The sequence below is a fragment of the Panicum virgatum genome, chromosome 1K, assembly GCF_016808335.1.
Source record: "Panicum virgatum strain AP13 chromosome 1K, P.virgatum_v5, whole genome shotgun sequence".
In the NCBI taxonomy this organism is placed as follows: domain Eukaryota; kingdom Viridiplantae; phylum Streptophyta; class Magnoliopsida; order Poales; family Poaceae; genus Panicum; species Panicum virgatum.
Genome location: NC_053136.1, coordinates 52,019,986 through 52,039,427, shown reverse-complemented (window position 1 = coordinate 52,039,427; position 19,442 = coordinate 52,019,986). Strand labels below are relative to the sequence as shown.

Genomic DNA, 19,442 nt, shown 5'->3' with positions numbered 1-19,442 from the left:
AAATTGGATCTATCCAAAGCGTATGATCGGGTGGACTGGAGCTTTCTGGAACAAGCATTGGTGAAGTTGGGCTTTAATGAAATTTGGGTATGGTGGATCATGGCATGTGTTTCCTCCGTACGCTACTCTATTCGCTTCAATGGAATCCTCTCGGATTCCTTCCAGCCGACCCGGGGATTACGTCAGGGTGATCCTCTATCTCCATATTTATTTATGTTTGTTGCTGATGCTTTGTCAACTGTTATGCAGAAGGAAATTAACCGAGGCGAAGTGGAGGAGTTCCGGATCAGTCGGAATGCACCAGGAATTTCTCACCTCCTTTTTGCAGATGATGCGCTGCTGTTTTTCAAAGCGGAACGTGAACAAGCGGAGAAAATAATGCAGATTCTGCAGGTTTTTCAGCATGGTACAGGGCAGTTGTTGAGCCCAGCCAAGTGCTCTATCCTAGTCAGGGAGGCTTTGGACCCGACACTGCAAGACCAGATTCGCCAGATCCTGCAAGTTGAACGTGTCGAGTTTGATTCTAAATATCTTGGGCTGCCTACCCCAGATGGTAGACAAAAGAAGGAACGTTTTCAGTCGGTGAAGGAGAAGCTCTCCAAACGTATCTCATCCTGGTCAGAGAAGTTCCTCTCGTCAGGTGCAAAGGATGTTCTTATCAAGTCAATTGCTCAGGCTATCCCAACGTACATGATGAGTGTATTTCAGTTATCGGCCTCGGTTTGTGAAGATCTTGAGCGTGCCATCCGGAAGTTTTGGTGGGGTGGAGAGAAGGACCAACGAAGGACACACTGGGTTGCTTGGGAGAAGTTTACGAGGTGCAAGGCTCGGGGTGGCCTGGGTTTCCGGGACCTGAAAATCTTTAACCAGGCTCTACTGGCAAGGCAAGCCTGGCGTCTAATTGAGTTTCCGAACAGTTTATGCGCAAGGCTGTTGAAGGCAAGGTACTACCCCAATGGCGACCTACTGGACACTGCATTCCCGGCGCAAGTGTCTCCGACCTGGAGAGCGATCATGCATGGACTAGATCTTCTTAAAAGGGGCGCGATCTGGAGGGTAGGAGATGGCACAAGCATCAAAATCTGGCGGCATGCGTGGATTCCCCGTGGCTTCACGCTACGTCCAGCAGGGCAGAGGAGACCATGCCGCCTAAAATGGGTCAGTGATCTCATTGATGGGGAGACGCGGAGTTGGAAGGTAGATGTGCTGCACCAGTTCTTCCATGTCCACAATGTGGGAGTGATACAGAAAATACAAATTCCATGGCGCCAAGTGGAGGACGTTGTTGCATGGCACTGGGAGAAGTCAGGTTGTTTCTCGGTGCGGAGTGCGTACAGGCTCGGGATGGACTTACGGGATCTGGATTCCAATCTCGGGTCCTCAAGCGGGCGCCCGGATGTCTCAAGAACGGTTTGGAAGAAGCTCTGGTCGCTGCCAATTCCACACAAGGTACGCATTTTTGCGTGGAAGGTGATCAATGGCGGACTGGCGACAAAGTCCAACAAACACCGACGCCACCTCGAGCGGTCAGCAGTATGCGAGATCTGTGGCATGGAGGAGGAGACAGAATTCCACGCCCTTGTGCGCTGCACTCATGCTGCCACGTTACGAAAGAACACGAGGGCCAGCTGGCTAATACTTGACGAGCGTTTGTTGATGTTTTCAGGGCCGGAGTGGCTCCTGCAGGTGATTGGTGCTTCAACCAAGGAGGAGGCCGGTCGCCTCATTCTCATCCTGTGGCGGGCGTGGTTCGTGCGTAACGAATGGACACACGCCGGCCGCTGGGTCGGGGGGGACGCGTCGACCAGGTTTCTGACAAATTATTGGGAGTCCCTGGAGGGAAGCTCCTTGCAGGCAGAAGAAGATCATAAAGGCAAAAAGCCAGTAGAGCCGATGAGAGTTGGTGTCGACGGCTTGGCTAGAACACAGGAACGGTGGAATCCCCCTGAGGATGGAAAGCTCAAGGTGAATGTAGATGCAGCTTTTACTGAATCGTCAGGGGAGGCAGGAATCGGGGTGGTGATAAGGGACCACCTGGGCGCAATCGTGCTGTCCGCATGGAAGAAGATTTTTGGAGCTGGCTCAGCAGAGGAGGTCGAAGCGCAAGCGTGTCGAGAAGGAATGACTCTTGCGGCCGAGTGGACGTCGGGTCCGATCATCCTTGAATCGGATTGTGCGGCCGTCGTCAGCTACCTGGTCAACCCAACGTCCCAGCGCTCGGCTTCGTATTTCGTCATCAGAGAAGCCCTAGAGGTGGCCGGAAGAGTTCCCGGAGTGGAGTTTCGTCATACTGGAAGAGCTTGTAATAGGTTAGCACATGAGTTAGCCCAGCTGGCCAAAAGGCTGAACCATAGTGCAGTTTGGCGTGAACGCCGTCCTACCAGCGTCGAGCACTTAGCTGCTCAGGATGTAAACACTTAAGTTATTCAGTAAAGCTCTTCCTTTTCGCAAAAAAAATATGTCAATAATTACAAATAATGGTTAGGAGTTTTTTTTCAATTAAAACAATTACTTAGCTAATTAACTTTCGTACTGTATGAAGTGGTTGGGATCTGGACTCGCAGGGACATATACAAGAAGAAGTTTGTATTTTACCACTCTTAAGATGTAGATTCGAAAAAATATTGGTAAATTGTTAATCAGTTCTTGACCCTCAATTTTCCTGTATTTTCCTCCTTAAACCATCATTGTCAAAATTGTTAATGCAGGACACCACGACCACAAGGTGGGTGAGCGTCGCCTTGATCGTGGATGGCAAGTATAAGTGATAATTGTGGCAGATTTACAAAGCTATGTATCGGAAGTGTTAAGTTTCTAGGGGTCTATTTGGATGACCTAAAGTTGATTGCTAAGCTTTAGCAGCAACTATTACTTATATGCTTGTTAAAAATTTTAAATCTTACCTAAAGTCTAGCCTACTCTACTAGCTCTATTCGGATGAATTAGTGTTAAAGTATTTTCACCTATTAGCGCTTGGATTCATTCGAAATTTTAATTTCTTTGTATTTCGGGTACATAAACACACCGGGCGTGTGGGTAGGGATGAAAACGGATGGTAAAACCCCAACCATTTCCGTTTCCATATTTTATTACGGAAAACGGGTGCTGGAGCAGAAACGAGACGATATATGGGTTACGGAGACGGGCGAGAACCGAAAAATTTACTGAAATGCATTATTATTTAATCACCATTCACTTTGCATGAATGTAACACTGTACACTCTTTTACGCAAACTATTTTTTAAAAATATTATCAATGTTTCATGTTTTCTATGATCAAACTATGAAGTACACCGACTGATGTTGACGAACAAGAGAGCACATATAATTTGCCTATTAATTTTGTTTAAAATTTTATAAATATAGGACTAATACGGGATCATCTCGATTCAAAATGGAATACCACAAATACGTATGGGATGCACCTCTACCCGCTTTCCATCATATTTAAAAATGCGGAAACGAGTAGAATAAATATAGAAATACAGTCGGACAGAATTTTTTCCCGTGGGTCGAGCGGCCTTGCTCCGGCCCAAACCGCCGGCAGCCACCTTTGGGGCAAAACCGTAAAAGGGCAAATTTCAGAGCCCGGGCCTCGCACATCGCCGCATCCCCATCCCCGTGCCGCCGCCGTGCGGCCGTATCCCATCGCAATGCTGCGCCTCCGGAACCATCTCTTCTCCGGCGTCCGCGCAGCCTTCCCTCCCCACCACCACCACCCCTTCTCCACCACCACCCCCGCCCCTTCTCCCGCCCGATTCGCCGCAGAAGAATACCTCGTCGCCACCTGCGGGCTCACTCCAGCGCAAGCGGCGAAGGCCTCCAAGGGCCTCGCCCACCTCAAGTCTCCCGCCAACCCCGACGCCGTCCTCTCCTTCCTCGCGGGCGCCGGCCTCGCCAAAGAGGACATTGCAGCCGGAATCGCCAGGCACCCGCAGCTCCTCTGCTGTAAGGTGGACAAAACCCTAACCCCTCGCTTCGCCCAGATCCTCAGCATCGGGCTATCCCCTGCCCAAATCTCCCGCATCATTAGCATCGTCCCCAACATCTTCGTCGCACCATCCATGATTTCCCGGCTCCAGTTCTATCTCTCCTTGCTTGGCACCTTCGACCTGCTGCACTTCGCCCTTAAGAGGACCCCGTACCTCCTCGGTCAGAAGCTTGAGGTGGTCAAGCCCAACATGGCGCTTCTACTGCAGTGCGGCCTAACAGCCTCTGATCTTGCTTTATTTTCAAAGGTGCTAACATCGAAGCCAGAGCGTGTCAAGGAAATGCTGGCATGTGCTGAGAAGCTTGGTGTTCCGCGCAATACAGGGACGTTCAAAGCTGCCCTGTGGTCTGTCCATTGCGTGGGTCATGATTCCATTGGTGCAAAAATGGATCTCCTGAAGGCGACCCTTGGATGCTCAGAGGCAGAGCTAGCCCTTGCAGTGCGCAGGGCACCACAAATTCTGAGAATGTCTGAAGGTAAGCTGAGTCGCGCATTGAAGTTCCTGAAGGTGGATGTTGGGTTGAACCTTCAGTACATCTTGCTTAGGCCACCAGTACTAGGCTATAGCATGGAGAGGCGGCTTATTCCCCGGCATTATTTCATCAACATTCTGAAGGCGAAGGGGCTTGCGAAGGAAAACGTCGACTTTTACAATGCAGTTTGTATATCCGAGAAGAAATTTTTCCAGAAGTTTATTGATCCTCACAGGGAGACTATTCCAGGGCTTGCAGATTTTTATGCTACTACTTGTGCAGGGAAAATATCTGATGACATCGAAATGTAATAGCTACAAGTAGAGATACTGAAGTCCATCCTGCCTCCCAGGACCCAGCATATGGATGTTAAGGCATAGACAATTGATCTACAGAGAGAGAATCATTTTTCCACTTGACTGCTGTTATCTCCCTGCATTCTTTATGCACCTATCTATGCCACCTGGTGGTAAAATGAAGTTGATTATTATGGTTTGCTACCTGAAACAATTTTGGCTGCTAGACTGCAATGCTATTGGCAAGTCTAATTTGTCAATGAATTATGAAGACAACTAGACATGTTGTTGTTGCAGCGACACGTGAGAGACAATGAAAGGTGAATCGATGGTAGTGGGGCTCTGCCTGTACTCTGAGCTACCTGTTGATGAACTAATGGATCTAGGATCCTTGCGAACACTAATGTGTACGACTGATGTAGTAATGTCCAACTTTGTGTGCTGAAGTGGATTTACTTGCTTCAATACCATTTCTTTGACCCATCATTTTAGGTGAGTTTTCCATCATTGTCACAGATTGATGTCATCCTTTTCTCTGTTCATTATGTGTTTCAGGTCTAGTCATTGACCATGCTTAACTTTTACTTTCATGTGCTAAATTCTCGACCTATCAAATATTTCAATATGAAGTATATTTCTCAGCTCAATACTATAAACAATATTCCTTACTTTGAATACTTCAAGAGTTGCTTGCAACCAGCACTGAACAGTAGTCTTATTGTGAGTTATCTACTATCTTGTTTGCTGGCTAAAGATATCAGAGAATGCCTCGGATATCTTTTTTTTTTAAAAAGTGCAATATAAATTTAGTAGCATTTTAGCTTATTCATTCCAATGCTCCACTTCTGTCAAAGGACTTGCTTTTTCATGTCTTCTTTTAGTTTAGTCGATGATTCAAACTGAATGAAAGTGTACTAATGACAACGTTATCATCAGGTCACATGTAATGAATTGGCCGCTTGATCTATGAACCGATTCTCCATTACTAAGTTTAATAATTTCTGCAGTGCTGTTATGATATAAAAACTGGAAACATTTTCCTTGCCTGGGTGTCAAATTCAATTTCTGGTCACTTAGAATAAACAAGTACTGCGTGCCGAATGAGAAACATGAAGAGCTGACTGGATCCGTCTTTTTTGCTACACTCATGTCTGGCTTTGTCGAATGAAGAACATGAATCATGAGAATATGAAACAATCCAACCACCAAGGCTCTATGAAACCGCATTTATCACTGTCCTACACCATTTTGGGTGGGGAAAAGATCATTTTCAGACTGTCGTTTTACGACAAGCAGATATATTAAAATTAGTTAAAAGTTGAAACATTGTGATCTTGTTAGAAATCCCCTGGTTGAAATAAACGAGATGTATACTCATCTAATCAGGAAACAGCTCGGCTCCAAAAACACGCTATCTCTAATCAGGCGCCAGATTACTTTGCGCAGTCGCTTTCGCTACCGATCTTCACCGCCGGTTGCTTCCCCTTCTGTGGAGTGAGTTGATCTGTAATCGGGTCCTCGATCACTCCTGCGCGAGGCAGATCAGAACCGCCGTGTGCTTGCTGGGGTCGGTCAGTCAGTGTCAATGGTGTGAAGTGTTGATCATGTGGTCGCTGAATTTTAGGATGTTGCTGGCCGGCGACGCGCGCGGTTCACGGCGGCTGCTGCCGCTCCTTGGCCTCAAGCACCTTGTCCGCTCGCGCTCCTCGCGCCCTCTGTCCTGGACGAGCTCGCTCGCTCGCTCAGCCTCTGGTCTGGGCCTCGGGAAGGGGTCGTCTCGTCAAGGGAGCCTTGCGAACTTGTGAGCGTCGAGGTTTCGTTCCCAAGTGTACGGGAGCGCCTGGTAAACTCGGTGACCTTGACAGAATTATACGGCAAACAGTCCCGGATCTCTCCGACTCCGAGGATGTGTCTCCTTCCTCCAGTGGGTACCGCTCCGGCTGATGCGCCGTGGCTACCTATTCTGCTCCGCCACCGGCGTGACCGAGGTCGTTTCTGTATCTTGCGTGTCGTGTCCTCTCGGTTCATGTACTTAAGCGACCAAACGTGCTCACGTTTGATTCGGGCGCTTACGCATTTGATTTGCTTGGAAAAGATCACATAAAAATAGAACGCCTTCGATTAGAAGAGGACAGAGCGTGAACACCATACTCACTGCAAATCCCCTGGATCTGACACCGAAAAGCAAAACCGTTCCTGAATACATTCTGGCTTAGTAGCACAAGATGACGAAAGAGAAAGGCTAGTAGTAAGATCTTGATTAAAAAAAAAAGAGGAATTCTAGCTTAGTAGCCGCTCAGACTCGAAGTCCAATTTTCACTCGACGTTGACTTGGAAGACGTCCTTGCGCTGCTCCTCCTTCACCTTGGGCACGACCACCCTGAGCACGCCATTCTTCATCTCGGCCTTGATCTTGTCCATCCTGTAAACCTCCGGCGACAGCTCGATGCGGCCGGTGTACCTCGGCGGCGGGGTGGCCTCGTCCTCGCCGGCCTCCTTCTCGCCCTCGCCCTTGATCACCAGGCTGTTCTGCTCCGCCCACACCTTGACGTGCTCCTTGCCCAGGCCTGGCATGTCCACCCGCAGGTGCAGCGCCTCCTCGTCCTCCCTCGCGTTCCACCCACGGCGCACCGCACCGGCGCGGCCCGGCGCCGCCGTCGCGATGTCGTCCATCAGGCTCAGCAGGCGGCCGAGGCTCTGCGGCGCACTGAACGGATCACGGAAAACATCTGGGCGGGGATCAAAATCGAGTCAGCACCGGCCGGCCATTTCAACGCGATCGAACTCTACTGTCCCAGTCGAGAGACCGAAGCAAATGAGGCAGGCATGGCGCGAGGATGACGACTACCTGAGAACAGGCTGGGCACAGCGAAGTCCCGGCCGCCGCGACGGCCCTCGTACTCGCGGACGCTGTCGTCCTCCGACTCGATACCCTCGTAACGCCGGAGCGGAGCGCCGGTGTTGTACCCGCGGAGGCCGCCGGCGACTGCCACCGGCCTAAGAGAGGAGACAGCGCAGGGTGCGGGCGACGCGGCCAAGAGCTTCTCCAGCGCGCGGACCAGCGGGACGACCCTCTTGGAAGCCACAGTGGAAGCCATGACACTCCCCCTCTTCCTTCCTCGCTGGATTGATCTGCTTGCTCTCTCGCTGGGATGTTCGTGAATTCCTTCTTGCCTTGTGGTGTAAATGCCGTAGGAAAGTGGGGGAACTTTATACAGCGGCGCAGCTTGGGGAAGAAGAAGAAGAATTCAGAAGGTTCCGGAGGAACCTGCGGCGGCGGAACATTCCAGAAAAGGCGGGAGTGCCCCGCATTGCCGCCGCGCGTTGGTCCGCTCGTTCGAGCGGGCCCACCTACCAGGCGAGAGACACGTTAACACGACGAACTGGGCCACAAGCCCACCACAAGGCCCATCCTTAAACTCACAGCCCAAGCCCACCCACCTTTCTCCGTCCCGTCCGAGGCGAGTAGGCCGGCGACGGATCTCTTTGCTCACCGAACCAGCACCTGCCGCAACCGAATCGGGGGGGCCATCAGGGGGGGATTTGATTCGGGGAGGCGAAGGAGCTCTCTCGCCGCCATGGACGAGGAGGAGCACGAGGTGTACGGCCAGGAGATCCCGGAGGACGGCGATATGGACGGCGCTGACGTCGATATGGCCGCCGGCGGGGACGACGCGGCGAAGGTACCATCCCTGGATCCGTGTCTCTCTTACGCTAAACCCTAACCCTAGGCCTGTGGGGGAAGCTGACTCCCTTGGGGTTCGTCCAGCTGCAGGACCTCGACGAGATGAAGCGCAGGCTGAAGGAGATGGAGGAGGAGGCTGCCGCCCTCCGCGATATGCAGGCCAAGGTCGCCAAGGAGATGCAGGGTTGTCTTCCCAATGTGTTCCCTTCGATGCTTGAACTTTTGCGGTGTATTTAGGCTACAAAACTATGAGATATTCTTCGCTAAATACTTTTGACGATCTGTGCATAGAAGGGGCTTTAAGGCTGTTCGAGCCAGTTAAGGTCAGTGCCTGTAAATATGACCGGATTCCTTATTTGGTAGTACTCAGTAAAATTGTCAGCTAGTGACTAATCCTGCACCATTTTAATTTGTGTGCTTTTTAACCTGAAGTATGCAATCATGCCATTGATATTTTCACAACTGGATTCCAGATTTCCATTGCTTACATGTTGTGCGTGTAACTTGTATTTGTGTGTTATGAACTTATTATGATCTCACGGTGGTTAGAATCCAATCTGACATGGAGTCTAGCTATACTTTCAGATTATGTCCTTGGTCACTTATGACCATAAACGCGCTGAAGAGCCTCCGTGTCTAAAGTTATATTTGCCACAGTTTCCCTTGATTTTCCACCATTTTTTAGATCCTTTAATCTCCTGTGTTCCTCTGCCTATTATCATTTATATCTTATTCACCGATCTCTAATTATGCAAATCAGCAATCTATATGTTTCATCTATTGCTTACTGCATACTCTAAACTATACCAGTAACCATGGATTTATGTACATGCGATGAAAGTAGTTCTTTCACTGAAGTGGTGAATCCATTCTTCTGTGTAGTTGCATACTTGGTTCTGTGGGTTCACTTTGTTGTGCCTCACTGTTTGATGGTTTTCAAATGAAAACTTATTCTAGAATCTAGACAGAATATAGGTTGCTATCTCTTGTGAATTGGGATTCTTTCTGGTGGGTCTTTGTTTTCTGCCATGTTTGATTTTTAAGACTATGAGATTATGAATATATACTAAAGCTAATCTACATGTATGAATTTCATGCTTCTAAACGAAATATTTTATAAGTTACTGAATACTGATGGTCGATGTTCTAAAAAGTTATCAATTGTTTGTGTGCATATGGTCCATGTCCCATGTTTCAACGTGCCATCTATCAAAAGAAAATTCAAATGTCTGTCTTGATGAGCCGTCATTTTTTTTTTCTATGTTGTCTTCTCATGGACATGCTGGTCTATCATGTTTTAGTTTGATCGTGGGTGTACTTCAATTTTAGCTTGCTGGTCTAGTACAGGGTGCAAGTTCTCTTGACAGAATCGCTCTTTTTTTTTTTGCAGGAGGTGACCCTAGTGCATCAACAGCTGAGGCGAAGGAGCAGGTGGATGCCCGCTCTGTGTATGTTGGAAATGTAAGATTTTATAAGCTCTCTTTCTCTCTTTCCTCTGGGTGTATGCGCCTGTGTTTTGATGCATATTTGCATGAGTATGTTTTCTTGCTGTTAAATTTCTATACAGTTTCTATGTGATATTAAACATAGAGTAGAAAATGTGGATGCCTGTGTTATGAAATAGTACACACATATTGTGCAGTTGCCAACTGGAAATTTCATTGGCAGTTCTCACATAATTATGAAATGTTTCCCGCCAAAAAGCCCACAGCCTAATTCCCTCACTCTGAAATTCAATGATTGCTTGCCTACTGAAATGATGATTCAGAGCTTGTTCCACATTTCAGTATTGCCTCCTTGCCCCGATGCCTTATTCTGTTATTCAGAATGCAATGTGCTTCTGTTGTGAAGTGTCTTATTTGCGCTTTATCAACATCCTTTGCTATCAGTACACATCAATACTCCTTCGTTTTGTCTTTATGGTGTCTTATTTTGTTGTTTTTATGCATTAATTAAACTGTGATGGTCGCAGGGTAGTGTGCTTAAACAAGCCTTTCAAATTGACTAATGGGCGCCTGGCCCATATTTAGAGTTAGCTTAGTGTGAAAAAAGAAAAGAAAAGAAAAGATAGAAAGATCTCTGAAAAAAATATAAAAGAAGTGCATGGAAAAAGAAAAGAAAAAAAAGAAGAGTAAAAAAGTATAATATAGATATTATAGTTTAGGAAACCTCCCTGACGAAGCAAAGGAAGTCAGCACAGAGCTGCTGTGTACACTTGGAATGGCCTTTTTGACTGGAGATGGCATCTGATGCAGTGACGTTCATAGCTGCTGGTCCCCAATGATATCACCTGAGTGGTGCATAGGTATGGCATGTAAGTGTAACAATAGGACACCTTAATATTGACACTATACTTTGCTGTCTGTGAACTTGTGCTCTCCCTATCTTCCTACCTTTTTCCTTTTAATCCTCGTATCACCTAACAATTGTATTTTATTGGATCATATTGTGGTGAGTGGTGACTTCCTTTTCTTACTAACATGAGAACAAACACTGGCTGATATTTAGGTGTATATGAGTGACATGCAGAAGGCAGACCCTCACTTTAGAAATTAACAACAGTGTTAAAGAAAACGGAATTGCACCTTCTTGATGGTGTGGCATACTTGCAGCATGTGATCAATTTAGATGATAGCAGTTCCAGATGCTACAAGGAAAAAAATACTGACTGTGCATACTTCTTTCCGTTGCATTCTTGTGTTAGTTTTTTTTTGCAACAAATGGTTTGAAATTGTTTTTTTGCACAGTCTTAGGCACTTAATAAGGTGTTACTTCTTTTTTTTTTACTATCGACTCAGATATCTCCAATATATCCCCTTTAATGTTGTGTGTCTTACATTGTATTTACCTGTAAAAATTGGTATCTCAGTTTTCTTCTAAAGTGGCACCCTTACCTAAGCTTCATTACCAGTTAAAATACACATTGTTTGTCACCTGAACATATTCACCTATTTTGTGATACATATGCGTCCAGAGAATACTAGAGAGTGTACCTTTAAAATGAAACGTTCTTGGATTCTACCAAGCTTATTTTGAAAATGAAAGGGCTGTCTTTTAGGGAGTTAAGCACTGTAAGGTTTAACATCAACTCTCAACAACTATTTTGCACACTGCTTGAGTGATGGTTTTCTTTATTTATATATGGCTATGGCATCAAATATGGACCCGCTCCACTTAGTTACTTTTTTTTATTATGGACCTTTTCACCTGTTTGATGCTTAGTTTACTACTGTGAATATTTATATCCATTTGACTCGGCACTCAGTTAACACCATTTTTACGGATATGATCATATACCATAGGTTGATTATGCGTGTACACCAGAAGAAGTACAGCAGCACTTCCAAGCTTGTGGAACTGTCAATCGGGTGACAATCTTGACCGACAAGTTTGGGCAGCCAAAAGGTTTTGCTTATGTTGAATTTCTGGAACAAGAAGCTGTCCAGGAGGCTCTTAATTTGAATGAATCAGAGTTGCATGGTCGCCAGATTAAGGTACAAAAATATTTGGCAGTGGTTCAATGTGATCTCAAGAAGTTAAGTTCAAAAACGCTTATGAACGATGCTCTAGCTTTCGCGCTTTGCTTTGTGCTCAACAGGTTGCACCGAAGAGGACTAATGTCCCTGGGATGAAGCAGCGTCCACCACGCGGGTTTAACCCGTACCATGGCTACCCATATAGATCATACGGAGCGCCGTACTTCCCCCCATATGGTTATGGGTAAGTTTTGTGGTCTTTTATTATGTGGATTTCTAGTTTTCTTTTCTAACATATTCATTTATGTCTTTGCAGGAGGGCTCCAAGATTCCGCCGGCCAATGCGCTACAGGCCTTACTTCTGAAGTACTGGGGTCATAAAGTTAAATGCAAATCCATCCTAGACAGTCCCGAGAATAAATTCTATTCTACTCTACTCTACCTGCTGCTGTTTCATTGGCACCGTTTCATAGTAGACACTGCTGCGGCCTGAATGCTCCTGCCCCAGACCCCAGTTGTCTTTTGTGCCGCCATGTGCGACTTGTAATATCGGCATGCTGTGATGCCATACGTAGTAACAAACATCACTGTAATACTGACTCATGCTATTTTCCCGGAGTCATTTCAGTATTCTTTTAGCATTTTTAGACCCCTTTTGGCACAGCTTCTACCGGATCTGGCTTGTCACTATTCAGATACTGTAGAGCACTTTAGCGTGAAGCCGGTGAAGCCAAGGGATCTGGTTTCACTGGCTTCACATGTTTCCCAGTTTATTTTTGGGCATCGGGTTCTTAATTGCTCTTGATTCTAACGGCCTTGTACAGCTCTAAGAGATGTACATTTGAAGAATTGACAGTGATATGGATGCAGCTAAACATGCGCCATCAGTACAAATCCAAATGAAGCCAAGCAGCCGTAGCCACTATCGCCACGATCATCGCTCTGGCCTGTTTGTGTGATTGTATCGTATCATATCTGTTATAGTTTGCTGTTTATATCGTACATGTTGGCCTTTTATTTTTTATAAGCACCCAGAAACACTGGGGAGGGAGTCAAGATTTTTGGACGCTACGTTGACCAGACTCGGCGTAGATGACTATCTAAGAGGCTGTTCGGCTGATCTAGGGAATAAAGTTCAGCTGGTAGAATGAATGATATTATGTGAGAGGAGATAAGTCGAGATTGGATCAGCCGAACAACCCCAAGTTTGGTTTCAGTGGCGTTTCTCACGCAATTGCAGTAACACCACAACAGTATCAGCATCCAAAGCTCTGGTACTCTATGGAGCATCCATTGTCCTCTCGGATTCCAAGTTCCCAGCTGTCGGGGACCACGATTAGAGGCACCCTAATCGGGGTACTAAAATCACCCTAAAAACGCAAACACATACTAGTCAACTGAGCCCACGAAGGCCTACGGCATCCTTCCAATCTGGAAGAAAGGAAAGGACTCAAAGAAGCCCAGCCTGCGGCCCATCCGCACCCCCCTTGGACTCGCGGGGTGATCTCCGTCTCGCTCGAAGGCTCCCATCGAGACCCTCGACCACGCCCCGCGTCTCCGCCTCGCTCGATGGTAGCGAGCTTACCCTCAAGGAGGCAAATCGTCTCCGCCTCGCTCGAGGGTAGCGAACCTACCCCCGAGCGGGGCGAATCATCTCCGTCTCGCTCGAGGCCACCCCTCGACGAAAAGGACAAACGGCCCTTCCGCTCACCCGCCCGTCGTACGGAGGCACTAAATGCCAACCACTCCACAGCGCCCAGGACAGGCGGCGTCAGGGCGCCATTCCCCACAGTGGCTGTGATCGGAGTCCTGTCTGCCAACTCCGGTCACTGCTCCGCCATCCCGGACGCTGTGGTAACGCTGTAGGGATCTGCGACGCGGTTTGAGACATGCTCGGCACAGCTCCCGCTACTATTCTGCCAACTCCTGCTGTCCGGACTCCACCTCACCACACCAACGGCCCCGGACCCATCCCCTGCTCGGGAAGGGGTCCGGTGTCACCACGTGTCCCCCAAGGAGGGATGCTCAGCACTAGCAATCGGAGGTCCGGACCTCCCCCCTCGAGGGGGTCCGGGACCTCCACGTGACTCCCGGACCCCCTTAGTGCACGCGCTCGCACTCCACCCAGGGGGGCCGGGACCGCCACGTGCCCCACTACCGATGGCGCACATATATATGCAAGACTCTGGCCTGCAGGGCCCACGGAACACCGCCACGCCACACCTGGAAGACGGTACACCCTACAGCGGCAACCACGGCGCCTGCTGGGGCTGACAGGACGCCGGCGCGATCTCCGCAAGGCCAAGGACGATGTTCAGGACAACTGCCACGCCCGACGCCATGCCCCACAGTGTACTTCCTACAGTGCTCGACCACTGCACCCCCGCGATTCGGGGAAAAGACGGCGACTTCCACGATCCCCTGTGCATGTACACCGTCCCTCCTTGTGTCTATAAAAGGAGGAGACGGGCTTCCTTTAAGGGGGTCGCGGTCAGAACCATCCGATAGCACGCAACACTCAGCACCACTAAGCCTCCGATATTGGCACACGCCTCAATCAACTTCTTCTCTAGCAGAGACTTGGGAGCTTCCCTCCCTCTCTCACCTCGCCTGTAGCCCCTACTACAGGCACCTCCGGTGCAAGATAATACAGTACCCTCGCACACTCCCTTGCTGGACGTACGGCCCCGAGGCCGGAACCAGGATAAACCCGTGCGTTACTGTGTTGCCTCTTGCATCCACATCTGGGACGAGGAAACACGCAGCATTACTAGTTGGGCCCGGACCGCCGGGTCAGGACACCGACAATTGGCGCGCCAGGTAGGGGCGGCTGCGTGACATTTTCTCTTTTGTTCCCATTTGATCTCCAGGGATGGCGAGCTGATCCAACCCATTCCCCATAGGCGTCTCGGATCCGCTCCCAGCAAGATACGTGATCTGGTTCGGGAGCCTTGAGTTCAGAGCAACCGGCAACAGTTACCTCATGGAACTTCTCTCGCCCAGACGCAACCCTGACATTCCGACTTCACTAGCCCGGCGCAACAGGCGCTCGGGCCAGCACTCGCGACCAGCGCGCGTGGAGCGGCGCCGAGCGGCACGCCTCAGCTCCCCAACGTGGGTTGAGGTTGCCATGTCACGGCTCAGCGTCGCGGCCGACGGGGCCACCGCTTCGTCATCACGTGCTTTGGCACCAGCTATGACGGTACCATCATCGACTGCAGCCCTAGTGCCTCCCAGGGGGGCGCTACTGCGGCGTTGCCCTTCCCCATCGGGATGCGCAACGCTGCCTCCTACGACTCTTCGTCCAGCACGAACTTCGCCGAGTATGAAGATCTGCCGGGTCATCACCATCTGTCGATCCGCAACCTCATCGCATCGTCTCGTAATGACTCCTACCCCGAGACGGCGAGCTCGATCGCTGACGACATCAGCTTCTTCATGGACAACTTCACGGCCGAGGAGGCCGAGGACTACTCCGGGGTCCGCGACCCCGACGCTTTCCGCTCGTTCCAGCTCGCGGCGGCTTACTGCCTCACCTGCTCCGAGGACTCCAGCGAGGGGGATTACGATCCAGCCTGGGAGTGCTTCATGGTCCAGCTCGCGGACGGGCAAGAGGACAACGCTCCGGGTGATGACGGGAATGGCGGGGCAGACGCGCAGGCAAACCAACCGGTGGTGCCAGCTGCGGCCCCTTCTTCTTCGTTAAGCTCGGCGGCACGACTGGCACCGCTGCCGCAGCTCAAGGAGCTTCAAGCCAAGCTCGACGAGCAGCGTCGGCAGACTCAGGAGCTGCGCGTCGCACTCGAGCAACAGCGCACCGCGCGAGGCGCACATGCCCAGGTGGCGGCACGCGTTGCCCGGGAGCGGATCCTAGCCGATGACAACGTCGACAATCCTCCGGAACTGAAAACGGCCGGCGAAAAACTCGTCGCTGCGGCCTACCTACTCCAAGCGATGCCCGAGCCGTCGACGACTTCGGGTCGCAACCTGCGCTGCGAGGCACAGGCACTCATCGAGCAAGCTGCTGTGCAGCAGGCCGAGAGCTCCACGTCTCGCATGCGCTCGATAGTCCCGAAGCAGCTCGGTGGTACTGCACGCCAAGAGCACAAGGTTTCGGTGCACACTCCACCAGGAGGGAAGGGAAAGGCAGCCGTAGCGCATGACGCGAAGGCACCCTCGGTGCCCGACCGCATCGGAAAGGCTCCTGCAAGGGAGCGACTCCACGACACGCGCGGGCATGCCGGCGACGGCGACGCCCGCTACATCGTCAACGGCAGGAAGTACACCCCTCGACGGGGTGGACGCTTCGACCCCGAGCACGATAGGGGCGAGTCACCGGAGCCCCCGGGCACCCGGGCGTTCAGTCAGGAAATCCGAACCGCTCCTTTTCCCCCACGCTTTTGACAGCCCACCACCCTCGTCAAGTACTCGGGCGAGACTGATCCCGTAGTCTGGCTCAACGACTACCGCCTAGCATGCCAGCTGGGCAGTGAGACGGAAGACGCAGTTATCATCCGCAACCTTCCCCTTCACCTTACTGATGCCACACGAACGTGGCTCGAGCTCTTGCCCGCGGACCAGATCCATAACTGGGCTGACTTGGTCTAGATCTTCGTGGGCAACTTCCAGGGCACGTACGTGCGCCCTGGGAACTCCTGGGACCTCAAAGGGTGTCGACAGAAGCCCAATGAGTCCCTGCGCGACTACGTGCGGTGCTTCTCCAAGCAATGCACCGAGCTCCCCAGCGTCACCCACGTCGAGGTCATCAACACCTTTCTCGAGGGCACGACGTGCAGGAACCTAGTGTACGAGCTTGCGCGAAGCCGTCCCGCCAACACCAACGAGTTGTTCGACGCAGCCACCAACTACGCCGCCGGCGAGGAGGCAGTTGATGCCATTTTCGACGACAAGCCGAACAAACGCAAGGAAGATGCGCCCGAAGAGGGCGGCAATGCCAAGATCAACGCCCCCGCCAAGAAACAAAAGCGGGGGAAGAGAGGGAAGAAGCAGGCCCCACCAATCCAGCGTAGACCGAGGCAGGCAGAAGACTCCGACGAGGCCTTCATCGCCGCCCCGGACCGCAAAGGACCTCGAGGCCCCCCTCGAGGTGGAGGCGGCCTATTCGACGACATGCTCAAGAAGCCGTGCCCATACACAAGGGCTCGATCAACCACACCCTCGAGCAGTGTGAAATGCTCAGGAAGTAATACAACCGCGTTGCGCATCGCGATGAGGACAAGAAAAAGGATGCTGGCGACAAGGGTGGAGATGACGAGTTCCGCCCGGTGGAGAATGCCTTCTTCATCTTTGGAGGACCAACGACGAACATGACCTCTCTGCAGCGCAAGCGTGAGCGCCGGGAAGTCTTCTCCGTCGCCAAGGCCACGCCATCCTACCTCGACTGGTCGAAGGACACCATTTCCTTTGTCCGCGAAGACCACCCCGACTACATCCCGCACCCGAGACGGTACCCGCTTGTTGTCGACCCCATCATTTGGCAATACCCGCTTCTCCAAGGTGCTCATGGACGGAGGCAGCAGCCTCAACATCATGTACACCCACACCTTGGAGCAAATGGGGATTGGATTGAACAAGCTTCGCCCCAGCAAGTCGCCATTTCATGGCGTTGCGCCGGGGAGGCGAGTCCAACCCCTCTGTCAGATCGATCTACTCGTCTGCTTCGGCACGGCAGCCAACTTCCGCAAGGAAGTACTCATCTTTGAGGTGGTGGGGTTTCGGGGATCTTATCATGCCATTCTTGGTTGTCCCTGTTACGCCAAGTTCATGGCCATCCCAAACTACACCTACCTCAAGCTGAAGATGCCGGGTCCGAAGGGTGTCATCATCGTCGGCTCTTCGTTCGAGCATGCCTACGAGTGCGATGTCGAGTGCGTTGAGCACGCGGAGGCTCAAGCGGAGGGCGAGGCCCTCGCAGCCACCCTCGACTAAATGGCAAGCGAGGCCTTGGACTCCACGCACCGAGACGCAGGAAGCTTCGAACCCGCCGAGGGTATCAAGAAGGTGCCCCTCGACCCGAATCGCTCCGACGACAAGGCGTTGCAGGTCAGCGCCACCGTCGACAGCAAATAGAAAGTGGTGCTCGTCGACTTTCTCCGTGCCAACACAGACATCTTCGCATGGAGCCCCTCGGATATGCCTGGCATTCCGAGGGAGGTCTCCGAGCACTCCCTTGATATCCGACCCAACTCCAAGCCGATGAAGCAGCGCCTGCGACGTTTCGACGAGCTCAAGCACCGGGCGATCGTCGAGGAGCTGCATAAACTTCTGGCGACCGGATTCATCAAGGAAGTATTATATCCCGAGTGGCTAGCTAATCTTGTATTAGTGAAGAAAAAGAATGGGAGTTGGCGGATGTGCGTAGACTACACTAGTTTAAATAAAGTATGTCTGAAGGTTCCCTTTCGTTTGCCATGCATTGATCAAATTGTAGATTCAACTGCGGGATGCGAACTTCTATCCTTTCTTGATGCTTACTCCGGTTACCACCAAATTAAGATGAAAGAGTCCGACCAGCTCGCGACTTCTTTTATCACACCTTTCGGCATGTACTACTACGTCACGATGCCCTTTGGCCTCAGAAACGCCGGAGCTACATATCAGCGGTGTATGCTCCACGTTTTCGAGGACCATCTCGGGCGGAACGTAGAGGCATATGTCGACGACATCGTTGTAAAATCTAGAAAGGCGGACGACCTGGTTGCCGATCTCAGGATCGCATTTGATTGCCTAAGGGCCAAAGGGGTAAAACTCAACCCCGAGAAGTGCGTGTTCGGAGTCCCTCGAGGCATGCTCTTGGGCTTCATTGTGCCCCAGCGGGGCATCGAACCCAACCCTGAGAAAGTCTCGGCCGTCACTCGGATGGGACCGATCCGAGACCTAAAGGGGGTACAGAGGGTCATGGGATGCCTAGCGTCCCTCAGCCGATTCATCTCGCGTCTCGGCGAGAAGGGCTTACCCCTGTATCGACTCCTGAGGAAAACCGAGCGCTTCACGTGGACCCCCGAAGCTCAAGAAGCCCTCGACAGGCTGAAGGCATCGCTCACTCACGCCCCCATTCTCACGCCACCCGTGGATGGCGAGCCCCTCTATCTGTACATGTTGACGCTCCGTAGCGCCCCAATTTGTGTACCACAAGCGCACGGTTCATGTAGCTTTTCCCTTAGAGTATTCCCCCAAGGTTTATCAATCCGTGGATCGACAAAGAACTACCTAATGTTTTCCATCTAATCTAATGGATCTATCCTAACATGAAGCATTGATTGCATATAAAGGGTAAACCTTTAATAGATATGAGTGATATGTAAAGGTTGATCTCATCCATGAACATAGGCTTAATCATAGCAAAACCAAAGATATGACTAGGCCTATCGTCATCTAGTTGTAGTTCAAGCTAACGAGCGAATAAATCATGCATCTCAATCAAAAGCATCTTTAAACCCAAAATCTCCAATCCGATCCCTCGATACTCCACCTACTTAGTGGCAACGGCCTGTCACGACG

General features: G+C 50.7%; 3 protein-coding genes across 6 annotated transcripts; 2 read left to right on the top strand and 1 right to left on the bottom strand.

The window, feature by feature from the left end:
* The first annotated feature begins 3,588 nt into the window (after nt 1-3,588).
* LOC120642361 (transcription termination factor MTERF8, chloroplastic-like) lies at nt 3,589-5,273 on the top strand. Its single transcript, XM_039918838.1, has one exon. The coding sequence runs from the start codon at nt 3,654-3,656 to the stop codon at nt 4,773-4,775; it is 1,122 nt and encodes a 373-aa protein (XP_039774772.1). The 5' UTR covers nt 3,589-3,653; the 3' UTR covers nt 4,776-5,273.
* A 1,585-nt stretch (nt 5,274-6,858) lies between these two features.
* LOC120642366 (24.1 kDa heat shock protein, mitochondrial-like) lies at nt 6,859-7,982 on the bottom strand. Of its 2 annotated transcripts, none has more exons than XM_039918859.1 (2): nt 7,609-7,982; nt 6,859-7,489 (listed from the first exon to the last, which is right to left on the bottom strand). In XM_039918859.1, exons 1-2 carry the CDS (start codon nt 7,856-7,858, stop codon nt 7,077-7,079), a joined length of 663 nt encoding a protein of 220 aa, XP_039774793.1. In that variant the 5' UTR covers nt 7,859-7,982; the 3' UTR covers nt 6,859-7,076. The 2 variants fall into 2 exon arrangements, with proteins under 2 accessions (XP_039774793.1, XP_039774784.1); XM_039918850.1 differs by having other exon boundaries at nt 7,606-7,968.
* A 259-nt stretch (nt 7,983-8,241) lies between these two features.
* On the top strand, nt 8,242-12,615 carry LOC120642375 (polyadenylate-binding protein 2-like). 3 transcript variants are annotated; one of them, XR_005662589.1, is made up of 7 exons: nt 8,243-8,443; nt 8,530-8,629; nt 9,836-9,906; nt 11,748-11,939; nt 12,044-12,165; nt 12,238-12,341; nt 12,390-12,615. XR_005662589.1 is itself a non-coding variant. In XM_039918871.1 (6 exons), exons 1-6 carry the CDS (start codon nt 8,339-8,341, stop codon nt 12,284-12,286), a joined length of 639 nt encoding a protein of 212 aa, XP_039774805.1. In that variant the 5' UTR covers nt 8,243-8,338; the 3' UTR covers nt 12,287-12,615. The 3 variants fall into 3 exon arrangements, 1 of the variants encoding a protein (XP_039774805.1); XR_005662590.1 differs by having other exon boundaries at nt 8,242-8,443; nt 12,016-12,165; nt 12,238-12,615; XM_039918871.1 differs by having other exon boundaries at nt 12,238-12,615.
* Nucleotides 12,616-19,442: the final 6,827 nt, after the last annotated feature.